Source organism: Chrysochloris asiatica, unplaced genomic scaffold, assembly GCF_000296735.1.
Source record: "Chrysochloris asiatica unplaced genomic scaffold, ChrAsi1.0 scaffold00113, whole genome shotgun sequence".
Classification (NCBI taxonomy): domain Eukaryota; kingdom Metazoa; phylum Chordata; class Mammalia; order Afrosoricida; family Chrysochloridae; genus Chrysochloris; species Chrysochloris asiatica.
This window is the reverse complement of record NW_006408631.1, coordinates 7,957,455-7,985,313: the sequence shown is the minus strand read 5'-3', so window position 1 is coordinate 7,985,313 and position 27,859 is coordinate 7,957,455. Positions and strand designations below refer to the sequence as shown.

Below are 27,859 nucleotides of genomic sequence, written 5' to 3'. Positions count from 1 at the left end.
TTACGGGAGTAGAAAGCCTCATCTTTCTCCCGCGGAGCGGCTGGTAGTTTCGAACCACTGACCTTAAGGTTCGCAGCCCGATTCGTAACCACTACGTTACCAGAGCTCCTTACTATTAAGTAGGTGCTAATGATGTCTTCGTTTTATACAGGATAAAATTACATTTAAAAGTTCTGAGAGAATGATCCAAGATTCTTTAGGTAGTAAAGAACAAGAACCTGTATTTCCGGACTCTAAACTCTGTCCTCTTCCCAGTACACCACTGCCATTTAATTTTTAAAAATGTTTATATAGAATTAATTCACAGTTCTTTGAGAAGTACTTTTTTATTTATTTTTAATTATTTTGAGTTTATAATTATTTTATAGATAGTTTTCTGGAAATGGAATTGGATACTTAAATGTTTTCAGTGAATATTGCCATTGAAATTATATTTTTTTAAAAGCCAAATATTATCCATTTTTAAGAAAGTTTTAAACACTTAGATGATATACGGGGAACATGGTGGATCCATACCATAAGCACTAGATTGCATACCATAAGGTAAGTAGTTCGAGCCCACCAGCTGCTCTTTGGGAGAAAGGTGAGACTTTCTTCTCCCACAGATGTTTAAATCCTTAGAAACCCTATACAGGGTCACTATAAGTTGGGACTGACTCAAAGGCTTTTATCAATAACAACAATAACAGCAACCTGATGTATGCAACAAATCGTGCCTTAAGAGTTACGAAGGATGCAAGAAACTTATACTTCTTGATTAAAACCTATTATGTGTTTAGATAAGTTGATGGAGTTATTTGAATCTAGATTTGAAAACCACTTACCAAGCTATTGTTGTTAAGTGTCATGGAGTCAGTTTTGACTCATAGAAAACCTGTACATAGGTTTTCTGAGGCTTTAAATCTTTTGCAGGAGCATAAAACCTCATCTTGCTCCACTAGCGGGCTCAAACGGCCAACCTCATGGTTCAAAGTTCAGTGTGTATCCTATGGGCCACCATGCTTCCTTACCAAGATATAGTGATGTTGACCCAGTGCCATTTCTGCACATTTATTTTTAGAAAATGATTTAAGAAAAGAAAAAAAAACCTTATAGTAAACATGAATCTACTTTTAAAAGTTTTTTTGGGGGAAGGAGACTGGATATTGGAAATAATCTATATGTCCTCTGAAAGAAAAGATACATGGGGTCCTGTGGGATAAAGCACTAGACCGCAAGTCCATTTGAATAAGGCCATTGGTTCAAACTCACCAGCCACTCCTTGGAAACCATATGCAGGGTTGCTATGAGTCAGAACCAACTCGACAACACTTAATGTCAACATTTGTATATAGAGAATTCTGGTGGAGCACTGTGGTATAAAACACTGGACCACAAGGTTGGTTTGAACCACAAAGTCTTCTGTTCAGACTCCACAATCACTCCTCCAAAACCCTGTACAGGGTTCCTATGAGTTAGAACCAACTTGAGGGCACTTAACAACAACAATTTGATGAAATTTAATGCCATTATCAAAAGCGAATTACTGTGGGCACTATGTAACAAAATGAGAAAATGTTTATAGTGTTGAACAGAAAAGGCCACCATCTAGTAGCTATACTATTGTTGTTAAAAGTGGATCTGACTCCTAGCGACCCTGTATAGGGTTTCCAAGGAGTGACTGGTGAGATTGAACCACTGACCTTGTGGTTCAAACATCTTAAGGTCAAGTGTTTATCCTACGACATCCCACCAGGACTCCACACTATAGTTAAAATTATTTGAAAGTGCATTCATCTAGAGGAATAGATGAAATAGAAAAAATAACAATATAATGTTGGGATTGCAAATTGAAGGTAATTTAATTTCACTTTTGTGTTCTAAATAATTTTCCTGATCTGAATCATGAAATTAAATTTGTTCAGAATTCTGTTTGTCAATTTTGATTACCCACCAAGTTGATTCTGATTCAACTTTAAACTACATCTAAGAGTTGTTTTGGGAGGATCAGATAAAGTAAAGTTTTCTTGAGTTTATCTAAGACACAGTCAAAACCCATATTCAGCAGTCAAAAAATTGATCCAATTTATTGATGGTGAGGGACTCCTAATGTGGTGCTATAAGATCAGCACTGGACCTACTGATCAGCAGCTGCTCCTCAGAAACCCTATACAGGGTCACTATGAGTCAGAACTGATGCAAAGGCACTTAATAACAACATAGGGAAAACTGTATCCCATAAATGGAGTCCCTGAGTGGGACAAGTGGTTAGCTGAAAAATCAGTGTTTCAGACCCACCCACAAAATACCTGGTGATCTGTTTCTGAAAGAGCCCATCCTATGGAGGGCAGTTCTGTTTGCCCACACGTGGGGTCTCCATGAGTTATAATTGACTTGAAGACTAAGTTGAATTTTTTTTGTTTTTTGTCTTTAGTGTTTCAAAGCTTGGGGCTAGGTACCTGACAATTCTATTCTGTCCTATAGGGTTCTTGTGACTTGGAATTGACTCCACAGAAAGTGGGTACTCAACAATTTAGTTGCACATCTAATGCTTACCAGACTTTTATAGTCTCCTGGCCTATAGTCTTTATTGGTGCAAGTTTATTGATGAGACATTTTCTTTAAGTATAACAAGTATGAGAATAATGTTCAAGCAGGTATTTTAGTATATTTCTTATACTTCTTTTGAAACTTTTGTTTGTTTTTATGAGGAGAAGCATTAAGCTGGAGAAAAATAAAATTGCTAAACAGGTAAAATCAAATATGCAAAAGGAGTTAAACTCTTTGAAATCTGGTTTGGGGACAAGTTCTTACCCAGTACTTAGTTATAAACTTTTCTTAAATATTGTTAGGATTCTTTAATACTTCCCACAACAACATAGCCAGTACTAGTTGCCATTAGTTAACTCCAACTCATGGAGACTTCATGTGTATCAGAGGACAATGGTATACCATAAAGTTTTGGGTGCCTGTTTTTTAATAGGTAGATCTTCAGGCCTTTCTTCTGAGGTGGATTCAAACCTCCATCTTTTCAGTTAGTAGCCAAGCACATTAATCATTTATACTATATAATTAACATAAAATTATAATAAGCTCAATGCTCTTAGTTAATGCAACACACACTCAGTAAGTGGAGAGAGGGAATAAGAATGTGTCTTACATTGAATATTTTATGCAACCAAAATTTAAATTCCTACTACTGAAAATAATACTGAGATAGAAAAATGAAAAATCAAGGTCTACGTATGCTGACTGTATTTTGGGAGAATGAAGCCCAAGATTCTGTAATCAACACTGACCTCTAAATGGTTTGTTTTGCTTTGTTTTTGCAATAAGAACAAATAATGTGATTTTAATCATTGTTTAAGAAACTATGGCACTTAACAACAACAATAAAGAACCTACAAGTTCATAGTCTGACTTTAGATCTTCTATCTTTTCATTGTGGCAGAGAGTATGATAATCGTTTCCTAAAAAGAGCTTTCTTTATTCACCTACTGCTAGATCCTTTGTGAGCAGATGCTTAAAAAGCAGGATCTTTTCTCTGAAAAGCTAGTAGCGGTAGTGACTTTTAGACCCTGGGCTTGTTTCCTATTGGATGAGACTGCACTGACAGATTAGCTTAAGCAAAAAGTAGTTTTTTTGTTAATGTCCTAGTGTAATATACACGTGTGTGTATGTGGATTTATTCTTGATTGATATAGGTGGGTCTCTCTTTCTGTCTATATTCATGAGTCTGATTTCATACATTTTAGTTTGGGTCTGAGAATCCATGTTAAGAAAAACTCCACATCTGATTCTGATTCTCATCCAGAGGGTAGAAGACTTGTTCTGGGCAATACCTTGGTCCACTTTGCTTTTCAAAATATAAATTCCTGACTAACTTATTTTCTTCTGTTCAAGATAAATAAATGCAGTAATAAATATTACTACCCCGGTGTAAGGAGCTCTGGTAGCATAGTGGTTACGAATCAGGCTGCTGACCTCAGCACTTTGAAACTACCAACTGTTCTACAAGATAAAGATAAGACTTTCTGCTCCCGTAAAGATTTACAGCCTTGGAAACCCCATACAGGGTCGCTATGAGTCGGAACCGACTTCACGGCACATAACCACCATCACCCCTGGTGTGGTACTCTAAGACAAGCAAACAGCAAGGTTGTTGGTTCAAACTCACCAAATGCTCCTCGTAAACCTCTTACAGGGTCACAGTGAGAATCAACTCAGTGTTTGTGAATTTTTGGTTTAGGGTACCTAAGTCATGTTTGTACTCTTAAGCATTTCTCAAAATATCCTGTTGTTAAATGCCCTAGAGTCAGTTCCAACTTATAGCGTCCCCGTATAGGGTTTCCAAGGAGCAGCTGTTGTATTTGAACCACTGACCTTGTGGTTAGCAGTCCAGTGCTTATCCTACAGCGCCATCCCAGGTCCAGAATGTCCAGTAAATAATAGTTATTCAATTTATATATTTTTAAATTAAATTTAATGAAGTGATGAATGGTGCTGGCTCATTGCTATGCATGTAGTCAAATAAGAACCTTAGCAAGCCCGAGGTTTCCAAATAGTGCAACTTATCATTTAAAGTGTAGCATGTTCTAAATGGTAGAGCTCATTTTAGGAGCCTCTTTCCTCCATAATGGGATTTGAAAATCTTGGAGAAAAACAACCAAGATTTAAATGTCAATTTCTTTACACAAATTTAGTAACCTTTGCATTTTAAATAATAATGGTTAGCATTTGTCTTTCTTGCTTAACTCTCCACATTAAAGTACTTAGTGTCTCTCTTTTCCCAGTTTGTGAAAAAGTACTTGGAAAAATAAAAATGGTTTCCTGGAAGTAGAAGTAGGGAACCAGAACTACTAGAAGAACATTCTATGTTTTAGATGGCCCTCTTGTGGTAAAAAACTAAGAAAGGATCCAAAATAAAGACCATGCTAAGAACAGCCTGTGAACAGGCACAATGATAAACAAACAGTAAGAGTCAGACTACGTGGAGCAGATGAATGAGAAAGAATCCACTTTAAGCGTATCCTGCGGGTCCCCATGGGAATTAAACAGATCTAAACCAGACGTAAAAGAAGAAAAGTCAGTCTATTTACTTCTGTCTCATGTATTTTTCTAGGTGAATCTTTTAATGACCAAAACAAAGCTCCTGGAAATATTTTAGTAAAAAACCACAAAATTCTATTTATAATCATTTCAGACTTTTAAAACACTTTCAGAAATAGAACCAAGAGTTCCTTCATCCGTCACCCAATTTTCCTACATATTAACATTATATGGCCATAATATCAGTTACAAAAATCAGAAAATTATCATTGATATAATGCTGTTAACTAATCTCCCGACATTAATTCTATGTGTCCATTATTCTTTCTCTGGTCCAGGATCCACAATGCACTTAGTCTCCTCCAGCCTGTGACAAAGTCCTAGTCTGTCTTTGTTTTCCATGACCTTGACACTTGGGAAAAGTACTGATCAGTTATTTTTAAAACATTTTTTGTCTTGGTTTGTCTGGTGCTGCCTCACTATTAAATTTAGGTTATGGATTTTCAGGAGTAATACCACTGCAGTGATGTGTGCCCTTGTCAGTGTAACATATCAAGTTGTATACATGATGTCATTACAACTCATTACAGCTGATGTTAACTTTGATCACAGAGTTACAAGGGTGCCTGCCAGGTTTCTTCATTGTAAACGTACTGTTTTTTCTTTGACATGTCAATACAATTCTAGATGAGATGCTTTGCCATAATTGATGTTACAAATGCGTTTTCTTTCCTCTGGGCATCTCACTGAAATGGGGTTATAATTTGTACACTAAACTGAGACTGTTGCTCCAAGTATGTTGTGCTTTCTTTGTGAATTCTCTCTGTTCCTTTCGTCTATAACCCTCTAATCCTTCTTTTGCATTGTAAGTTACTATCTTCCGAGAGGATCTGCATGTCCATGTTGACTGAACCTCTTGCACTTAATGACCTCGCAGGTTTGTCGAGAGTACCAGCGTGGCAATTGCAACAGAGGAGAAAACGATTGTCGATTTGCTCATCCTGCTGACAGCACAATGATTGACACCAATGACAACACAGTCACTGTGTGTATGGATTACATCAAAGGGAGATGCTCTCGGGAAAAGTGCAAATACTTTCATCCTCCCGCACATCTGCAAGCCAAGATTAAGGCTGCCCAATACCAGGTCAACCAAGCTGCAGCGGCACAGGCTGCAGCCACCGCAGCTGCCATGGTGAGTAGAGATAGCAGCTCACTCTCTCCTTGTTAGCAGTCAGAAGAGCAACGTGAACAACTATATCTGACCACATGCTATTCGTTTATTAACGTTTTTATTTTTTTGGTTTTTTTTTTGCTAAAGATATGTTTGTTCAGGTATCCCAGACAATTCATAAAGAAGTTACCACTCACAGAAATGAGGGTAACTCCTCAAATGGTTCAGATTGCTCCTTCCCGTGGCCTAACTCCTAATACTCTGTCTTATTCTGGATGTAGGGTTTCTGAAGTTTCTGCTTTTGTAAAGAACCACCTGTCCCCTTTTCAATTTAACAATATTGCCATTTTCAGTCTTCTTATTTCTGTGTGCCATCTAATCAGCCATTATCCTTCGGTGTGTTCTTTTGCACATCAAGACTCTTCTCTACATATATCTTGCTTTTAACAATAACATAATCTGAAACTATTTAGGCGAATTGCTTCAGCAAAATTGTTTTTAGCATTAGCTATGAGATTTTGAACACTGCTACCTAGATTATCTTGAATAATTTGGCATAAACTTAACTGTAAAACTATAGGAGTTTGACTATGCCATTATATACATAGTACAAAGACAGCAGTAGTCAAGGAGTTAGAAACTGGATCATTAAGAATAGGTGCTGAACTATATTCTTAAGGTAAATTTTAATGAGCCCATTCTTTGTTCTTTGCTTAGCTGTTTTAATGTTGTCCTTTTTTACATAAACACATGACTTAATCATGAAAATATTCATAAAATCATTACTGTGTAGTTATTTCATAGCACAGTAAAACAATTGTGAGAGAGGTCTTTTCTGTGTTTGGTTATGGATACTTGAGCAAAAATACAGAAGGCAGACTCTCTCTACTTTCCCTTCCACTCCTTTTTTTTCTGTTAGAGTATCTTGTTTGTAATTAACTACAAAGAGGAGTTATCCTCCCAATAACAACTCAGTAGTGCCTTTATTGTGCATGCTTAGTCTTGTTATTCGTTGTATATGGCATTCCGATGATTTGTTTTTTTATTTGTTTTTTCTCACCTACCCAAAAATGCACTGCTGCCCCCATGATGCACCTCTGCTTGCTGTTTATGTTAATGCGCTTGAACCCCACTGGCCCATTGCCATCATGTGCTCGCTGCCTGCTAATTAAGACTCAGTCGGCTGTCAAATCACTGAAGCGACCCCTCGAGGCAACCTTTGACCTGGTACTATGACCTTTCACCTTTTAGCTTGGCATGTAGCTTTATTGTAGATACAAGTTTGTTTTTTTTTTTTCCGTTTTTGTTTTTTATTGATTTTATAATATATATATTCCTTTTCCTTTTATAAAGTTGTAAAGTACAATGGAAAACTGAGTGTGGTTTCCTGACAAAATTAGTAGAAAGACTATATAATACAAGTACATAAATGGATATCATATAGTGAAAGATTCCAAAAGCCCAGCAGCCCACATTCAGTTTAACTACATTGTAGAATGTTCTAATGAAATACTTGGAGGACATTAAAAGTGTATTTTTGACTGTATAGTTATGTACCTGTTTGGTTAGCATGGCTTTAGAGATAGAATTATTTATGTTTTAATATTTATAATTCTGTATAGAAGGGAAAAAAAACGTGCATGCTCTGGGACATTTTGGGACATTTGCATGTCTAAATAGATCTGGAGGGAGGAGTAGAGTGGGATTAATTTCTATTTTATCTGTTTCAGTCACTCTGTATAATTAACTATTAACGTTGCTTATCCTTGTCGATCCTCATGGAACGTGCAGTGCAGCTTGTCTTTTTTTCCCAAATCAATGGCTTTTCACAGAAAGCCTGAAGCATTATGGGACTTAAAACACTTTAACACATTATAACATGTGCTCTCATACTAGTGGGGATTTGTTTTGGAAAACAAAAAATAATAATGCTTCTCTCAAAGCTTTTATCTTGCTTATTTTTTCCTTTAATTTTGTTTATTGGATTTAACCCCTCCTTGGATAGTTAAGTGCTCTGCTGCTTGCTTGCTCATGCTTCCTAACAATTTTAGCCTTCAACTGATTTTTCTTTTTTCTTTTTCTCTTTTTACTGGTATTTGTTTTTTATACTCATTCACTAAACAGGGAATTCCTCAAGCTGTACTTCCCCCATTACCAAAGAGGCCTGCTCTTGAAAAAACCAACGGTGCCACCGCAGTCTTTAACACTGGTATTTTCCAATACCAACAGGCTCTAGCCAACATGCAGTTACAACAGCATACAGCATTTCTCCCACCAGGTAAGGAGTTTGGGTTTATTATTAAATGCATCTGACAATTGATATAGAGCTCTGCTGGTAGCACAGATAAGCCATACCCCAGATTAATGCTTAGTCTTAGATACCATGTAAGGTAAGCTGGTCAGCAGTGGGAATTTTTGTGAAGTATCTCAGTTTTGCTTAAAAGCTAAGAAGTTTCTAGTATAATGACAAGGACTGAGAGATCAGTGGTGTTTTTATATTTATTTGTGTAATTTGGAATTGAAATACACTTCTCTTCTCTCTCTCTCTCTTTCTCTCTCTCTCTCTTTTTTTTTCCTTTTTCCTCAACACTGTTCTATGTCTGTCAAGCTATTTTATGATACTTTCCTGCTGTAAGACCCCTTTGCCTTTACAATTCAATAGAGCTCATTTGAAATATATGAAAACACACTTTCAGTTTGATTTTTATTTTTCAGCCTTTTGGTTTTCAAGGTGGAGAATAAAAAAAACTGACTATGTATTCTAGAGCTCTTACTGAATGCTCTGATATGTACTATTGTTTGAAATTTTATTGCTCCTAAACTTATTATTGAAATTGTTCCAAGTACCCAGATCTGATTATATTTTTGTTATCAATTTTTGGTTTCGGTGTTATTCAATTTAGTCACATAAACATACTCTAGTACTATTCACAAGGATTTAAAATTGAAAAACGCAGAAAAACTAGTCATTTACATATATGGGTATTTATTGTTTTTACTCACTCTGATTTTATTTCAAGAAACACATATTAAACTCCTTTTAATCTAAAATTCACCTCACTAGAAACACTACACCCAATTTCTGTGTAATTTCTATAAAAAATACTGTGGGTACAGAGATGTAGTTAATAAATTAATTTTATTTTCATTAATCAATTAGTAAGTTAATGACTCAGTGTGTGTGCTAAATTTCTAGCTCCTACGACTATGTTATACTATTTTGAGAGTATTCAATATATATTAGGTACTTGTATAACTAATTTTCATGAACAGTGATTAAATTGTATTCATATGAGGTTTTACTACTAAACTTAGTGATTTACAAAACGTATTTTAAAACTGACTGTCCATATATAAAAAATGTAATAAAATTTTATTAAAATATGCTACTGGTCAGAATAGCATAGTTACACTCGATAAAATACTTGAATGCATGAAACAATATCAAGTTGAAACTTGTTCATATTAGAAAAAATACTAAATCATTTTGATCTGCTAGTAAATTTTTTGTCTTTGAAGGGAAAAATTCACATTTTTTTATGTTTTATAATGTTGTAGCTATTTTGGTAAATATGCATAGTTATTCAGAGATACCTAGAAATTAAGTTTCTCCAACAAACAGGTCATCGATTTTTCTGTAGTTAGATCATTAGACAAAATTTCAAAAGATTTCCCTAAACTCTTTGAATAAATAGTAAATGATTTTTGTCAGTTTATTTCAGTGAATAAAATGTTAACTATTATAAATGGCAACTTCCCTATTTTAAAAAAATCAAAAACATATCTATCTTCTTCCATATATTTAAGGAAACCTAAAATAATCTTATCAAACAATTTTGCACTAGTTTCTCCAACATTCAGATGAATATGATCTTTTCTCAAGAAGGCTAATTGTTAATTGCATGATGTTGATAATCCTTTTTTTATGATATTATATTCTCCCTAAAATGGCATTTAGTAATAAAATTACTTTTATATAGTATATATATGTGTGCACCAAAAACAAAACAAAACACCCAATGTCCTTAAAGATTAAAATGTATAGCCCACCTTTACATCTGCCTAACCATTTTGCCAGACAGCTAGAAAGGATAGAAGTCTGATGCAGAGTATAAACTCAGATACCTCAAGGGCCAAGCAAGAAACATAAACAAGTGAAGCAAGAAATAAATTGGGAGCTGTGGGGTCTGGGAGGCACTGGGGAGCACAGGCCCGGTCTAAAGGGGATGGTCAATGTTCATCCTCAGACTTTTGTTGCCTCAGAGGAATATCTGCCTCACAAGTTAAACATGTTACGCACTGTTCTCCCTTTGCAGCTGCATTTTCAACATAGTGTGTCTGAATGATGCATTTCAGGTTTGACTGTATATCCCTGTCGTCTGTTGTCAGATCATCAGGTTCTCTCCCTGCCCTAAGATAGTTTAGACATTTGGATGTTTATATGTGAAATCCCCCAATTTTTAAGTTTGGAAAAGTAGTTCAATTAAAACAAAAACAAAAAACCCTTTGTAGAATGAAAGAAAATCCATCTTGCCGCAAATTCATAACTAATCTCATTCATAATACCTGGGAGAAAAGGAAGTTGATTATCCAAAGTTGGATTACTCTGCAAATAAATAATACAGATCAGAGCGTACACATCTTAATAAGATCAGAGCACTCCACCTAACCATATGATAATAATTTTGGAGATTTTTAATAAAGGGAGCTTTTAAGAAAATGGAAGTCAGTTGTTTTTCATAGCTTAAGATTTTAGAGCTATGTGCTCTGTTGCTTTAATAATAACGTCAGGGAACAACAACAACAACAAAAATTAAAATAAGTTGCCTTAGAATTGATTCCAACTCAGGATGACCCCATGTGTGTCAGAGTAGAACTGTGCTCTCTAGGGTTTTCAATGGTTGACTTTCCAGAAGTTTTTGCTGTTAAGTACTGTTGAGTCAGTTCTGACTCATAGCGATCCTGTATGGGGTTTTTGAGGAGCAGCTGGTGGGGGTTGAACTACTCTGCTCACCTTATGGTTAGCAGTCCAGTGCTGATCCTATAGTGCCAGCGCCCAAACTATCAGCCTTTTGATTAGTAGTCAAGTTGCGCTATTCATGGACACGGAACTTCAGGGATAGATAGGCCGATTTCATTTACTTTAGTGGCTTATACAGTAAAACATGATTAACAAAATCCTCAGAGAAATTGACTAGGTATACAGACTAGGTTGTTGACAGAAGATCAGGGTTCAGTGGTGAACCAGGTAAGACAAATTATGGTATTCTATATAAGTAGTCCTGATGTGGCACTGTAGGATAAGCACCGTAGGATAAGATTGGTTTGAACTGCAAGGTCAGTGGTTCAAACTCACTAGCCACGCCTTGGAAACCCTATGCAGGGTCATTATGAGTCAGATCCGACTCAACAGCACTTAACAACAACAAAATTAATTTTATAAAGAGAATCGGACTTGGGTTGCATCTATACATCTATTCATTTACCTTTTATTCAGTTAGTCAACAAACATTTGTTGTATGTTACATGTTGTTGTTGTTGTTAAGTGCCGTCGAGTTGGTTCTGACTGGTAATGACCCTGTGTAGGGTTTCCACGAAGCAGTTGGTGAGCTTGAACCGCTGACCTTGCAGTTCAAATGACTTTGCAGTTCAGCGCATTAACTCACAGTGCCACACCAGAACTTCACATAGTGTACCAGTATTTATACTAGGGATTTCCAAAGGACTAAATTTGGTTTCCAGAAATACTTTTCTCAAGAGTGTTCATATAAAAACTAAATGTAAATCATATAACAGTGTACACACTCTCCTGTTCCAAACTCCACAACTCCCTATTGCTTTAGACCAAGCCATTTCAAATGTTTTTGCTCAAAATAACTACTTTTTTTTTGATGTATGTCATGCAACACTACGGTCTTTATATACATTTTGTCATTTTTTCTCACAACAACCCCAAAAGACTGGCTTTCATGCTCCCACTTTACCAATCAGTAATTTGGGGCCTACAGACGTCCAGCTATGTGTCTCAGTTGCTAAGATACAGCTTGAACTTAAACTCGGGTCAGACAAATTTTAGTCTTGCAATTCCTATGAGGTCTGTACATGAAGACCTAAAGAAGGACTTGAGAGAATATTATCAGCAGTTACTAGTCCCTTAACTCCAGCTGTCATGTTTTGTACCCTCTATATCAGATAATGATAAATAAAAGTATTAGGCTAGAGACTCATTGATTTTTAAAACAACTAGCTCTACCCTTTAGAACGAGATTAGTTATTCATACCAGTTATACATAGTCTAAGGCCTACTTGTCAGTATGAATTTCTCCCCTGAAATTATAGTATGTAAGGATTAACACTTTTATTTACATCAGTTCATTTCCTTGAATTTAAAAATTAAGTCCAATTTTAAACTCTAATCTTGCTGTGTTGGATAGAAATAGCAAACATCACTGGGATTGTCAAGTATAAATAAGGAACCCCATTCTCAACATGCCTATAAGGTCTCTTGAAGGCAGGGACTCTGGGCTTCTGTGGGCACAGACATGATAGCCTAAGACTGGTCACCACTGGTCTCACATGCTTCAACTACTCTTGGAACCTGCAGACTGCCCACCACTCAGAATCTTGGAGGATCCCCCCATTTGCCTACCTGTCTTCCCCCACTAGCATTTTGCCCTCAATCACTATAGGCTTATTATTTTAAAAGACTTAAAGTTAAGTTTACTTTAAACAATTTCACAGCTGTATTAGAAATCAGGGACAGAAATCCCAAGGTGGTTTTGTTTTGCTTTGTTTTGTTTTGTTTTGTTAGGGTGGTGACATTTGGGGGTCAGGAGTTGTTTTGACCAAAAGAACAAACAAAGATTTCAAGTAATTTTATATATATATATATATATATATAATTTTTTATTATATTATATTAAAATATATATATAAAATATATATATATATATATATTTTTTTTTTTAATTAGTGAAATTAATGAAGCGGGTTTACTCGATCTAGTGTAGTGGCTACCCAGGCAGTAGAGGTTAAGTGGTAGAATTCTCACTTTCCATGTTTCAAGAGATCCAAGTTCAGTTTCTGGCCAGTTCACCTCTCACACAGCCATAACTCACCAGTCAGCGGACTTGCTTGTTACTGTAATACTGAAAGGAACCTTGGTGTGGCACACAGTAAGATAAGCCTTGGACTGCTACCCTCAAGGACAGCGGTTCAAACCCACCTGCTGCTTCTTGGAAATCCTATACAGGGTCACGATGAGTCAGAACTGACTCTGTGGCATTTAACAACAACAACTTTAATGCTGAATAAGTTTCAGCAGAGCTCCTAGACTAAGATAGGCTAGGAAAAGAGACCTATTTTTTAAAAATCAGCTAGTGGAAACGCTGTGGATCACAACAGTTTAATCCCATCGTGCATGGGGAAGCCATGAGTCAGGCTGCATGACAGAGTAACACCATAAGTTACTCACAATTAATTTTGCAAATTCAAAGAGCTGAGTTTGAAATCCAGCTCTTCCTTTCTATAACTTTTGTTTCTTAGTTTTGTTTAAATGTGTTTTAAACATTCCATTGATAGGACATTCTAATAAAGCACTTTTACAAATCTAAGAGTTTAAAATGATGCCTGAAATTAGTAAGCAAGTTTAATGTCTTAACTTCAATAGTGCATTAAAATAGAATGCAAAAGATTGAAATAGGATATGAAGTTGTTGTTTTTATGAAATCCATTTTGGGAGAAAATTCGATTGGTCATGAATTTTTAGTCCTAAAATGATGTAAATTAACTTTTAGAGAACTTAAATCACCTTTGTATTTCTTAACATATAAAAAACACAAATAGACCTGAATTATATCTAAATCCTAACTCCCCACTACATCTCCATTAAAATTCTTTGTCTTCTACCTCTTCCTTCCCCTTGAAGTAATTTTTAATTATATATACATCTCATTTTAAAATCACCATCCTAGTTGTTTCCCTTGCATCTTCATTCAAAAGATCAATTATAAAATTTAATTTAAAAACTCATGTAATTAAAACATTCTTCAGGAGCATACTGTTCTGAGGAAATTTGAAATTGAAAAATACATCCACTTAAATTTTTCCTCATGCTGAAAATCAGGGAAAAAAAAAATTGACTATTTGTGCATGGTTATTAGTAAATCAACCCATTTGAAGTAAGCATGTATATTACAGTCATTCAAAAGTGATTTTGGTTTTTGGTAAGTGGGTCCTACAGCATTATGTCTTCATATTTGTGAGTTATTGCACCCTGGCTAGTATTTTCATTGCTGCCTTATGTTTATTTGCTGCAAATCCCTCTCAAAACTGTGTGCATTGGTTATAATGTTAATGAGAAAGATAACTCAAACTAAAATACAAATCATAAAAGCTTTATAGTTTTAGATAGGATAAGGTTAACTCATTTTTAGCATGTGCAGGCTTAATTATGCATGGGATGAAATACAATAGGCAAATTATAGCATGGTAACAACACGTTGCCTTCCAGTCAATTCCAACTCTGAGTGACCCTATAGGACAAAATAGAATTGCCCCATAGTTTCCAAGACTGTAAATCTTAATGAAAGCAGACTGCCACATCTTCCTACCAAGGAAGGGCTGGTGGGTTCCAACTTTTGGTTAGCAGCTAGTGCTTAGCCACGTCACCACGAGGGTTCCTTTAATATAAATAAGAAAACAAAAGCATATAATCTGTACAATGTATCAACTGACTTTACTAGCCTTTGAAAACCACATAATTTTTTTCATTCTTCTTTTCATCATCTCTTCCCCAAACATCCTACTGTTATCATTGGAAGGAAAATGGTTTCACTGACCACATCCAGTATTAAATTTTGTTGCTCTACTGTCTCAAATTAACTTCTTTGTTTTTATTAGTTTATTGTTTTGTTGTCTTTCTCAAGGTCTTTGACTCAGTTGTTGTTGTTAAGTGCCGTCGAGTCGGTACCGACCCATAGCGACCCCGTACAGGGTTTCCAAGGCTGTAAATCTTTACGGGAGCAGAAAGCCTCATCTTTCTCCCATGGAGCGGCTGGTAGTTTCGAACCGCTGACCTTAAGGTTCACAGCCCGATTCATAACCACTATGCTATCACAGCTCCTTTGACTCAGTAGTAGTAGCAAATTACATAGATCTTCAAGTGTCCTAAACAATGCCTTTCAATGTAATGTTACCCAACCTGGGAGGGTGCTTCCCTAGCTTCATTACCATGTGTAATCACCAATCATTGTGTCCCCCCACCCCCACACCCCATCTAATTGTGATAACAGACTAATTGCAGCTATACAGGGATTCCAGCTAAGTAATCTGTGTTTCTCAATGGCAGATATGTGTTTTGTAGGGCCATCAATGACAAGGCTCAGTTGGTACTCTTCTAGCCAATGTTCATCCCAGATGCTGCTATAATTTAAATAGACTGTGCCAAGATTATGATTGAAATTTAACAACAACAATAAATTTGATATTGTAAAACCTAGAAGCTTAAAATAATCTTGTAGAAGGAGCAGTAGTCTGCATATGAGATCAAGGTTCAGTGGTGAGCCTGTATAAATAATCTATATTTAGTAAAAGAAACTCGGTTTTCCAATATTTACATGCCAAAGGAAACAGTAACATTACATATATAATTTGATTGTTACTTATCATGGTCAAGGAGTCCTGGTGTGGCGCTGTGGGTTAATGCGCTGGACTGCAAGGTCAATTTGAACCACAAGGTTGGAGGTACAAGCTCACCACTTGCTCCTCGGAAAGCATATACACGGTCGCTATGAGTCGGAACCGACTCAACGGCACTTAACAACAACATAATGGTCAAAACATTGTAAATACCATTGCTAACACCTCATCTGTGACTCATGTAATTTTATTATCTCCCACTCAGGGTTTTAATAAAAGTCTAATTGGTCAATTGTTTTGTAAGTTTTTGTAGAACATTTCCTATTCCAAGAAGTCCTAAAAGTTTAAAGCAGCAACAAAAACCATTTCACTTTCCCAGATACTTATAATGTAAATCAGTTTGGATCTTACAAGAACTTATATCCTCTCTAAATGTTTTGCCTACATTTAAATTCCAGACTAAAGAAGTGCAGAGGCAGTGCTCTCTTTTTATGCCTAATACATAAGTATTGCTTGGTACTCCTCCCTGAGAACATTTCTTATGTGGGTGATCATTACCACCTCCACATCCATATGGGTACAGTTACATTGAACAGGGAACTAAAACCAAAGAATGAAAGTGAATGTTTAAATTTTATTATTAAGTCAGTTTTGTACATTGAGTTATTTAGCATTTTAATAATAAATAATATTTCTAATTACTTAGAATGCATTTAGTCTGTAGAAAAAGTTAATATTTTAATATGTTGAAGTCAGAAAGAACAAAGCAGCCAGATGGTTAGTAACTAGATTAAAACCAAAATAACTTAAAATGCTATTTTAAAAAGAATTAAGAGGGTGAAAATTTTTTCCCCAAAATACTTTTATTTATAGGCAGCAATTAAGGAAAAGAAAGTGTACCAGCACACAGTTAAACTGGCTTTTATTCTTCACTTGAGACTAGTTCTGATTGATCACTGTGCTATTGTATGATTTGATTGTGCTGACAGTTACATGCCACTGTTCCCATAATAACAATTTTTCTTCTTTGTTCAAATGAATTTCCTAATTACACGTGTGATGGGATGTTTTAATTCTTTTCCCTTTCAAATCCACCTTCCTGTTGCAATGCATGATGGGCAGGCTCAATATTGTGCATGACACCCGCTACAAGTGTTGGTAGGTGCCAGCTTTGTTTCTTGATTATCTTAAACCTGTGGTGCACCTCACAGCCCCTCAAAATCCACTGCTAAGTTTAACTTGTATCTATTGGGCAAGTCCATTCCCCTTTTACTAACACCTGTCAATTAAATGTCATTTTCTATTTAATTGACATGGACTCACATAAATGTTTCCTTTACACACAACAGTTTTCTTTTGTCACCTCAGGTGGATTTTGATTGGACTATGAGTTTTGATGTGTTAAAAAAAAAAATCTATCTCATAAAGTAATAAACTGTTTATTTTTATAATTGTAAATAATAAATATACTTTCAAATAGATAAATACATATATGAAGTAAATACTTGTTATTTTCACTTAGATTTTGATTGTCTGACTATGAACATTATGTAAAATCTTGTTGATATAGCAAATTAAGCCTGTTTGTGTCAATTTTCTTGATTTGATGGTAACAAGCTTTTCCTCCCCCCCCCTTTTTTTTTTCTCTTTCATCCCTCTCCCCTTCTCTCCTTGGAATGTTGTCCTGCTTTGCGCTGCGATTGCATGTCACTCGCTGGTGATGATGTCCCGTCACATGGCTTATTGCTGTGATAAATACCATGCCCAATTATCTATTCCATGTTGCCATGGTTTCCATATTGCTACACTCTTCTGTATGTTTGCTTATATGATTTTCCCTCCGAAAGTTCCCATGGTGCACGGTGCTACGCCAGCCACTGTGTCCGCAGCAACAACATCTGCCACAAGTGTTCCCTTCGCTGCAACAGCCACAGCCAACCAGGTTTGCTAATTTACAGCTTTGTTTCTTAAAATCCAATTCTAATAGGGCTCAATCCAATAGCCCTTACGCACGTGGATTGCCCATTGAGGTCAGTGGGAATCGTGTACGTGAGGGCTGTGGAGGGTGCTTTAATAAGCATGGGGTTTCAAAGATACCTCTTGTTGGCCTACACATTCTTTCTATGATGAGCAGCAGAATGCTTTTATGCCATTTATTAGTGCTCCAAAGTTGTCGCAGCTCCATTTCTGAAGCTACTAAAATGATATTTACACTAGCAATTCTCATTTTGTCTCAACCAATCATGTAGTTATTTTGAGCAATCAAAAATGTAGGCAATTAAAAGGTTTGTATTATAAACAAACAATTTGGTACAAAAATGTCTCAGTTCTCACCTAAATTCTTAATAAGAAGAAATATATTTATTACATATGCCACAGATGACCACTCTTGTAAATCGAGTTCCTTGCACAATATCATATTAGTTTGGATAGACATTTTACAAATTCCAAATAAACTTTTTGTACAGCGTCTAAAAGCTTTGATTCTTAAGGCTTTGAGAAAAATTCCTAAGTATTCTTTGTCTACAATTACCCTGAATCAGTGTTGCAGATTTTGAAGAAAAGAGTTAGTCAGATGTTGTAAATTGATAATCTATTCCATAATAGTTTGTTGTTGTTACGTGCCATCAATTTGGTTCCAATTCACAGCAACCCTGTAAAGAGTTTCCGAGGAGCGACTTGTGTGTTGTACTGCCGACCTTGTGGTCCAGTGCTTACCCCTACAGTGCCATATTGGTACCAGTTATGCAAAACACTTTAAAAGGAGCCTGGTTCCAAAATTTTAATTTCAGGATGTACAAGAGTGACCGTTTAAAAAATTTAGTGACTATTTAAAATATTAAAAATTGACTCTGATTAAATTACTATTTTATTTAAAATAAGTTTCAGAAAATGCTGGCTGAATCAAAATTAGTTATTTGTGCAAGTAGGTTTTGGCTTGAATATGTAGCTATACTTATGAAAGTAAAATTCCATAAGATTAATAAGCTATGACAAACTTTAGAGCATAACTTTGTTTCAGGTTAATATACAGACTAAGATAACATGTAGCCAAATGCATCTCAAAGGAGCCAGTATCAGAAGGGAACTAACATTTTGCTCCTTGGAAAGAGAAGACCAAAAAAAGACATCTGAATTTAGTTATTGATATGAGTTGAACTAGCTACCTTTGTTTCTATAATATACCATGCACTGTTAACAAAGAATGTTATTGTTGTTAAGTGCCAATGAGCAGACTCCTACTTGTTGCAACGCTCTATAGGGTTTCTGAGGAGTGTCTGGTGGGCCTGAACCACCAGGACTCCTTAATAGAGTCATTAGAAACCTTCAAAAGCAGTAGACAAAATGCACTTATTTTAGAGTTTCAGACAAGCTTTAAACATTTCTTGGCAGAGAATCATTCATTTTTCAGTAGCTTGTCAAAATAGCCCTGGATTTACACTAAAACATCAGACTCATTTACAAGAATTTTAGATTGTGCATATGTGGCATATTGGTAAGTAATCTATGGCAGAAATTCTTAATGTGTTTAATGCAATCCATTTATGGTGCAGATCAGTGATGCTGAACTCTCTTGTATGTACCATGTGTGACTATAGAATTGCTGGTGTAAGCAGAACTATAGCAAAGCAAGTTTCAACATGCCCTTGGCCATCTGGGTTGTAGGGGACACTTTACTTCTTGCATTGTGCTGTGACCATTTCATGCATAATCTTGGGTCTTCATACTGTTTTATAATCAAAAGAAGGAAAAGGAAATGGATATATATATATACACACATATATTATATCTACATATGCATACATATGTATATGCCTACAGTACATTAGCAATGCTGGAAATAGCTGATGCCACAAAATGCAGCCTGCATGCTTGCAGAAGTTTATAGCTGGCCCTTCATCTGCATCGATTGGTGTTGAAGGTCCTTGGTATGTTTCGACAGCCCCATCCTTGATGCTTCTACACTGTTGGGTGCAACATCCTGTCCTGCAGCAGCAGGAAAAATGGTATGAGAAGCTTCATTATGCTTGGAGCACATTTTCGTGCCAGTTGCCAATGCTGTAAAATTGTGTAAAGATGTCAGCTGAGAAATGGGGAATAAAATAGGGACATATTAATTTACACTACAGAATGAGGTATAGAATACATTGAATAAGTCTAGGACTTCTAAACTAAAGCAGACAAACAAAAATGCCTTTGTTTATGTGATTTCAGTATTTTCCTATCAACCTTGTTAAAATGCAAGTAGTGCTATTTTGAGGATGAAGATGTTTAAATATAGCGTAATTAAGTTATTTGCTCAAAGCCACATAGCCTGCAAATGGATCATCGCTAATGATAAGACCTGTGGTAACCTTGCTCTATTGTGCTGCTTCTCCCCACTGGGCAGCCTTTAATTTGGAGTCTTAGGAGAATCGGGCTATTCCAACTTGACATTCGTAGCTTCTAGGACTATTGAAATAAATCACATCTATTTTGATTTCTTACTGCACTTGCTTTCAAGTTCTTTAATTCTCTTTCCCCTTTAAAATAGAATAGCATATGTAATCAGCATTAAGAAATACTTTTAATAGTAACTTATACTCATATGGTTCTTTGGAGCTTCTCTCTTTTTAGTTCTTACATGATAATTTTTTATTTAGGAAGAAAGTTAGACCCATAAAGTTGAACAAAAATGTTAGAAATTAGTTCCGCAAAATAGGAAATGCAGGCCTATTCTTATTTTTGGATTACTAAATAACTGAAACTACAGGTGTGTATGCGTGTCTGTGTGTGTAGGCCAACAAAAAGGGCTTCTTTCAATTACTGCTCTGCATGAATTTCTGGTAGTTTAACTTCTCTTACTTCCTGAAAACTAAGTAACATTTATAGAATAGTACTTAACACAAAATTAAAAATAAAAAAAAATTAGTTGTTACTTTGGCATTTAAGTTTACTTACTGGTATGTTGACCAGCTAAGGACTATCACCTCACAGCTGAGTTTCACTTTTCTTTAAAAATTCAATGTTAAAATGTGTTCATCTATTAGTAGTTGGCTTGCTCGCATGGATCATTCACTAAGTAATTTTTTTATTTGATAGATACCCATAATATCTGCCGAACATCTGACTAGCCACAAGTATGTTACCCAGATGTAGAATTTTCATCACTAAACAGTAAGTTAACTGTGTATATATAGTTGTTTATTCATGGTGATTGTCTTAAAGATAACAATTGTGTGAAATGAGAATATGAAAAACATCCAAAATTACAGATAAAATATTTTTATATAACTTAAACTTTCACTCTGAATGGGTTATGAGTATTTTTATTACATATATTTGTCATAAATATGTTCACATCACATAAATGCACTAAGAGAAGATTAGTTTTGTTTTTATTCTATACTTAAGTAAACACAAGCATGAAGAAAAAGATGACTTAAATCTAAATACAGTATCAAGGGTTGGCAAACTTTTTTTTTTTAAATGAGTATATGTACATACCTCACTACATGCTTCACCCCATACTGTCGTCCCTAATGATATATATATATATATATATATATATATATATATTGCTGTTGTTAAGTGCTGTCGAGTCAGTTTCAACTCATAGCGACCCTGTGTAGTAGGTTTTTCTAGGAGCATCTGGTGAGCTAGAACCACAGACCTTGCAGTCTAGCACATTAACCCATAGAGCTATACCAGGACTCCGTATGTATACATATGAGTGGAGTCCTGGTGTGGTGCTATAGGGTAAGCACTGAACTGTGAGGTCAATTAGAACCACAATGTTAGCAGTTCAAACTCACCAGCTACTCGCAGGAAACCCTATTCAGGGTTGGTATGAATCAAACCGACTTCATGGCACTTAACAACAACATATATATTTACACACATACGTATAGCTACATATCCAAATGAACTTTAAATACTTCCGATGGTCACTTTGAAGATCATATAATTCTGAAAATGTTGCCATGGCTCAAAATGGTTTAAAAGCCTTTTTGTATTTTGCCTTAAGAAATATTTTCTGAAATACTTGTAAAAGTGGCTGTTTTATTCAATATGCATGCACTTACTTTATTATATATATGCATGCATTGCTCAGAAGCATGCTGTGCTATTTATATTTAGAAATAACCAATATATTTAAACTAAATCTTATAAATAAGATTGATGACCATTCTTTATTGTTTATTCTCCTTCATTTATTTGTTCATTAACACATTTTCCAAAGTTTGTTTTGGGGTTACTATGTGTTAGTTACCATGTGAATGAGATAAAGATCAGGATAACATATTAAAATAAGAGAGGTTTAAGATTTTTTTTTTCCCCCCATATTGACCTAACTATTCCCAGCAGTCAGAAAAGGAGTGAATTTAAGCAGTGGAGAAAAGTTGGTGGGATGTAGGGAAGTAGGAGGCAGTGTGTCAATTCAGGGAATGAGAATGTCATAGAGTCAGTTCAGAGGACCCTGTGGTTAAAATTCGTAGCAAGACTTTAACAAAGACACAGCCCTGGCAGAATATAAGGGCCATTTGAAAAAGAAGTGATAGTTAACTCATAGAAGTTCTAGCAAAAACATGCTGCAAACATTAACTATATTACTGAAACTTAATTTTTGTCCATTTCTAAGCTTTCTCAGTGCTTGAGAAGAAAGCTAATTTTTCTGATCAGTGGCCATATTTTTAGAATAAGCACAGTATTTTGCAGTGTATACTTTCTGAGTTCTTCTCTTGACATGTTAAAAATTGTGTTTCAAGCATTTATAGTATAAGGTATATTTAGTATATATATTTTTATGTAATTATGTTCTTTTTTCTTAGCGGCCGTTAAGGTTGAAACTGTGTTACCAAATGACCATAAGTTCATAAATAATTAGCAAGCCTGTGTATTTGTCTGTACTGAAGCATGAATAGGTCCTTGATGTTCTGTCCATTTAAGGAATGATTGCTTACTTTCATGAGGAATTTTAATATTTAAACTGGTTGGTTTTTTTTGTTTTTTTTTGTTTTTGGTGCAGCAAAATAATGAAGTCTTTCATTCTCGAGGTTGTATTTTAAAGCATGCATTTAAGATGTAGATTCCCTGATTAAAACAAATGTCATATTGAAACTAGAACTTATTAAACTACAAAGACATTGTAAAACCTAACAAAGCATAATTAATCAAAATGTGTTTCATATTTCTCAGCATACTGTGAAAATCAAGCACCCAAATGTAGTGAGCTCTGTTGAATAAAACTTATTGTTATTTGAATTTTTATTTTATAGTCCAAATAATAGTGCACGATTTGAAATTTACTGAACTTTAGAAAAGAAATAAAACAGCTTTAAATTCTTCTTCAATATGAGTGCTAAAAAAGCATCCTACTACATCATGCCCTTTGGTTCTACAAATAATTTTACTTTTTTTACTTAGCATCAAGTTGTTTTAGATCAATGTCTGATTTCATTAAAACATGTATGATATTTCCTTCACATAGAGAGATAAACACATGTATAGTCATTTGCTCTTATGGTGTGCTTTTGTTTGTTTTAACATGAAGGTAAGAGGTACACATGAACAAACACACTGTTTAAATCGAGAAAGAGAAAATCTTCATGACAAATATATATTTAAAAATGCTTTTAGTTAATGCTTATTTTAAGACGATTGTTTCTTTTTCCCTTGCAGATCATACTAAAGAGGAAAGGACAGTGTGCTTGGTTAGAATAAAGGACAAGGTCATTAGCCATATTGTATATACCGTCAAGCAACACACAAAAATCCCTCAGCCACAAGACATCCACATATTGCATGTTAACCAGAAGAAAAGACAACAAGGAAATCCACTGCACACTGATGCCTATACACTTTGTACATTTAATTGATATTTGTGCTGAGGTAAAATTCCTGTCAAAAGAACAACATTGTCTTTCTTTTCTAGCACAGAGTTATGCATTTAAATATGCATACCTAATTAATTTCCTATATAGTCATGCCATCTTGAAAAGACAGACTATGGTGTAACCATGATTCTATTAATGTATTGGTACGTCTGTAGACCAAGATATAATTTTTTAAAAATAAGTTAATTTCTTTCAAGGTTTACAAATAACAAAGGTGCACCTTGTATTTAAAATTGCCATTATAGATGAGAGAGTGCATGCACAGTCATTTTTGTTTAAGAGTAATATTTTTAATGTAATAGATTGTAAGACGTGGTGAGGGAGGGATCTGACAGAGATGAATGTGCCAAGCAAAACCACAACTGTGTATCTTTTAAAGCACATCATGGCTTTAAGTACCATGTTGTTAAGGATTCTCATGAAGTGCCATAGACTGTACATCAAATTAGAGTATTATTGCTTCAGTGTTATTGTTTTCAGAGCCACATTTTGTTGCTTATTTGCTAATACTAATCAGTCAAAGGGCACCATTCTTTCTTGTTTTTGTTTTTGTTTTTGGAAACCAAAGCTGTCTCAGAAATGGCCAAATTTAACTTTACAGTAACAGTAGACAGCACAATACAAACTCTCAATACAGATAAACTCACACTTACTGGAGATATATATAATAGATATATATATATATATATAAAATTATTTTAATGCATTGTAGTGTAATATTTATGCATACTATACTGTATAACATAATTGAAAAGGGATATGCCATTTCTGAGACACGATAACAAAAAAAAAAATGTTTGAGGAAATTATTTTGCTTCTATTTATAGCCTCTGTCAAAAGTCACAAGACTATAAATGCTTTGCAGAAATGGTTTCACGTTTGCTTAAATGTTTCATCACAGTCACATTCAAAATAGTGACTCTAAACAAAGAAGAAAGCAGCATTGTCATCAGATGCATGATAAACCAAAATATGAAAATGGGAAATGTTTAATTAACCTAGTAATTGGGTGGGTTAAGTACATGGGTGAATTTTATATGTGATTTTTTGTTTTGTTTTGTTTTGTTTTGTTCAGAGTAACTGCTTATAGCCTTAGAAAGCCTTTTAAAATTTAAAAACAAATAGATGTGCACTCAGTTTTTAAGAATGGATTCATCCAAAGGAATTCCTTTTTTTGTGGTTTGGATGTTGCAGCTAGTAAAGGATATTTTTGCTCTGTTCAGCAGTTCTAAAAATTGCTGAAGTAGGAGCCAGGTCACTGGTAGTCATAGTATGGAATGGGAGAGGTGAAAGTTCAGTTATAGAACTTTCCATACTTCCAAGTTTACTGCAAGTTTTTATGCTTGAGAGAGATGCTTTTTAATATAAGACTGATGTGTTGATTTTACTGATTGTACTGTACATCTATTAAAGCCTTAGATTATTACATTACGGGTTGGAACCCATACCAATGTAATTTCAATCGTGTTAAGAGAGTAATGGTGACTTCACATGTTATTGTAGTTAGTTACATTATAGACTATTACTTATTTTTCTTGTTAAAATGTAGTTTTTCATTTCCTACATTTATTAGATTTTCATTTTCTATTAACAATTGAATACCATTTCAGTTTATAGACTATTGTTTTATTAGATTTTACCGATGAATTTTTCAAAATACAAAAAAAAAAAAAAAATATTAAAGTAGTTTCTCCTTCATAACATAACTCAGTTTTGAATTACATGTAGTGTCATATGAATATTCGTATTATTGTTAACTAAATGATTTCTATTTTACTGATTTAATATTATAGTGTAAGAATGTCAGTCATTGTTAGTTCTTGTCTAGTTTTCATTAAAAGAACAAAGATCTTTTATATGGATATCTTATAAATATATAATCATTGCTAAGTAAAAAAAAAAGTTAAGTTGTTGCTATCGCAACAATCCTGGCAGACAATTGAGTAATATTTTGATGATTTATTTTGTTTGTAATTAGTTCTTATAAGAAGATCTAGATCCTAGATATTAGAATAAAATTTATTTTCTACTGTATCCATTTCAAATGTTAAAGTATTGTTTAATATTTTTGAAATCCCTGAATATCAGGCCTTGTTATAAATAAGCTGCATAATCAATAAATAGAACAAGGGACTTTTTGTTGATAATCCAAATACTCAAAGTTTACGTAACGAGAATTATAACGTGTGTGCAAACTCTTGAGGGTTGATTATGCTGCAATTTAGCATGTTGGAACGTCTAGAGAGAAGGTTGACTTTTTGCACTTCTGTATATAGTCAAAAGAGAGAAACCTGTATAATAGTAAGATCTTATTTTGAATAAAAACGTCTATAATTACAAGGAGTTTTGTTAAGGCTAATAAAATGACAGACTGAGCAGAATTGCTTGCAAAAGTGGTACAGAGTTAGCACTCCATACCCCTTCAAACATGTTGCTTTGCTTTTTGTGGACAGCTTGTAGTTTGCCAGGATTTTTTCAGCTGGAAAGATATGCCATCCTTCCAAGATCTCATGACTGACAAAAACTCCATTGGGCCAAATCTGCCTGAAGATCATTACCAAAAATAGCAGGTACTTCAACCATTAAGATGAAATCATGGATCAAGTATTCCTTACATTTTTCAAAACTACTGCATGTTTAAAACTTCAAAAAAAAATAAAATAAAATAAAATAAAAAAAGAGAGAGAGAGAGAGAAAGAACTATAAGGACATATATTATTCAAATCTGTTTCTGACAATTTCAGTGGTTTCTTGTTCACAAAACAAAATCTTCAAAACAAGTATTGACTTTCAAAAATTTAAATCATAAACAGGCAAACCAAACAGCACACAGTAGCTGTAGTTGTTATGTGATTGTTTTTTAATTGCTGTAGGATCCTGTTCTTTCAGCAGGTGAAGAAAAAAAAAAAAATTAAATTTCATGGTTTTAATTTTCAACTCAGAAGCACTTAAAAAAAAGTCAAATGTGATCAAGATAATGGGCACTTGTTTTAATGAATTAGTGTATCTATCCAGCCTTCACTCCAGCTGGGTCACAATGTTGCACTTACCAGCAACCTTACCACTTTCATCTGCTGAAAGGACAGATGTGCTTGGTTTTTACTATTATGTAATCACAACTTACTTTCTGCTTGTAGTTGCTTAAAATTATGTATTTTGTCTTTGGCTGCAATTTGTTTTATGCTTATTTTATTATTACTGCGGTAGTTGACTTTGCTGTATGGAAAAATAAAGTGAAATTGCCCTAATAAAACTTCTCTTTCTTAATTATATTTGTGTATCTGAGATTGAAGAGTAAGTTATTTTTGCGTCTCTCATATATTCATGCATGTATATCTTTATGAAGATATTGATATGAAAATCTACTGAATTGTTTTAAGTGTGATACCTGTAAGGTTGGTATTTACAGTCTTTCTCACTTAGTAATCTTTTATACTGAGGATGAGAAATGAATCTGAATCCTAAAGGCAGTGTTTTCTGAAAACTCTTCCCCTGTCCTAACACTAGAAGTGCTGATTGGTATAGTTTTAAGGAAACTCTGTAGAGGAAAAAGAGCTGCTCTTCTCAAGTTTAGATCATTCCTCTATTAAATAATTGAACTACCTGACTACCTCTGGGAACAATCATTGGGAATTAGACAATCTAAGAGAATTATTCAGTAATTAAATAAATGATATTACTGGATTCAGAGGGCAAAAATCGGTTACCCGTACACACACATATGGGCCAGGCCATGGCATGACTCTTGAATGGTGTGTATGTGTCTGAGTTTTTTAACTGAATTGAAAATTTGGTTCAGTGAAGCCTGGTGCAGGTTTTTACATTTTGCCTTTTCTACAGATAACCAGTGAAGGTCAGAGTTCCATTGTGAAGGGATGTGCTTAGTTGATCTTCTAGTGCTACTTTATGTTGACTCCGCCACTTTATATTTGACCAAAGACTACAAATTCTTTTTAGTAGGCTAGTGCCTTTTTCACTCCCTAAAATTTACTGCAATAAAAACAAACTCATTATTTTCAATTAACACGATTATGTTATTGATTGAGTTATGTATGACATTTCTCTTATTCTTGGTAGGATCATCTGTTCTAGGTTGCAGGCCTCCGAGAGTGTCTGCCCTAGCAATGATGCTCTAAGACCT

At 34.7% G+C, this 27,859-nt stretch overlaps 1 protein-coding gene across 8 annotated transcripts in view; it reads left to right on the top strand.

Moving 5' to 3' along the window:
- Positions 1 to 26,367, top strand: part of MBNL1 (muscleblind-like splicing regulator 1) — a 186,093-nt gene extending 159,726 nt beyond the window's left edge. Inside the window, exons 4-10 of one of the 8 annotated variants that reach the window (XM_006867967.1) lie at positions 5,966 to 6,223; positions 7,376 to 7,429; positions 8,327 to 8,480; positions 16,964 to 16,999; positions 17,689 to 17,783; positions 20,924 to 20,998; positions 23,504 to 23,919. In XM_006867967.1, the coding sequence (XP_006868029.1) occupies positions 5,966 to 6,223; positions 7,376 to 7,429; positions 8,327 to 8,480; positions 16,964 to 16,999; positions 17,689 to 17,783; positions 20,924 to 20,980 (654 nt within the window). In that variant the 3' untranslated portion in view covers positions 20,981 to 20,998; positions 23,504 to 23,919. Of the gene's footprint in view, positions 1 to 5,965; positions 6,224 to 7,375; positions 7,430 to 8,326; positions 8,481 to 16,963; positions 17,000 to 17,688; positions 17,784 to 19,784; positions 19,849 to 20,923; positions 20,999 to 23,503 lie in introns of those variants that run through there. The other 7 variants (XM_006867969.1, XM_006867973.1, XM_006867972.1 and 4 more) reach the window with 7 other exon arrangements.
- Positions 26,368 to 27,859: the final 1,492 nt, after the last annotated feature.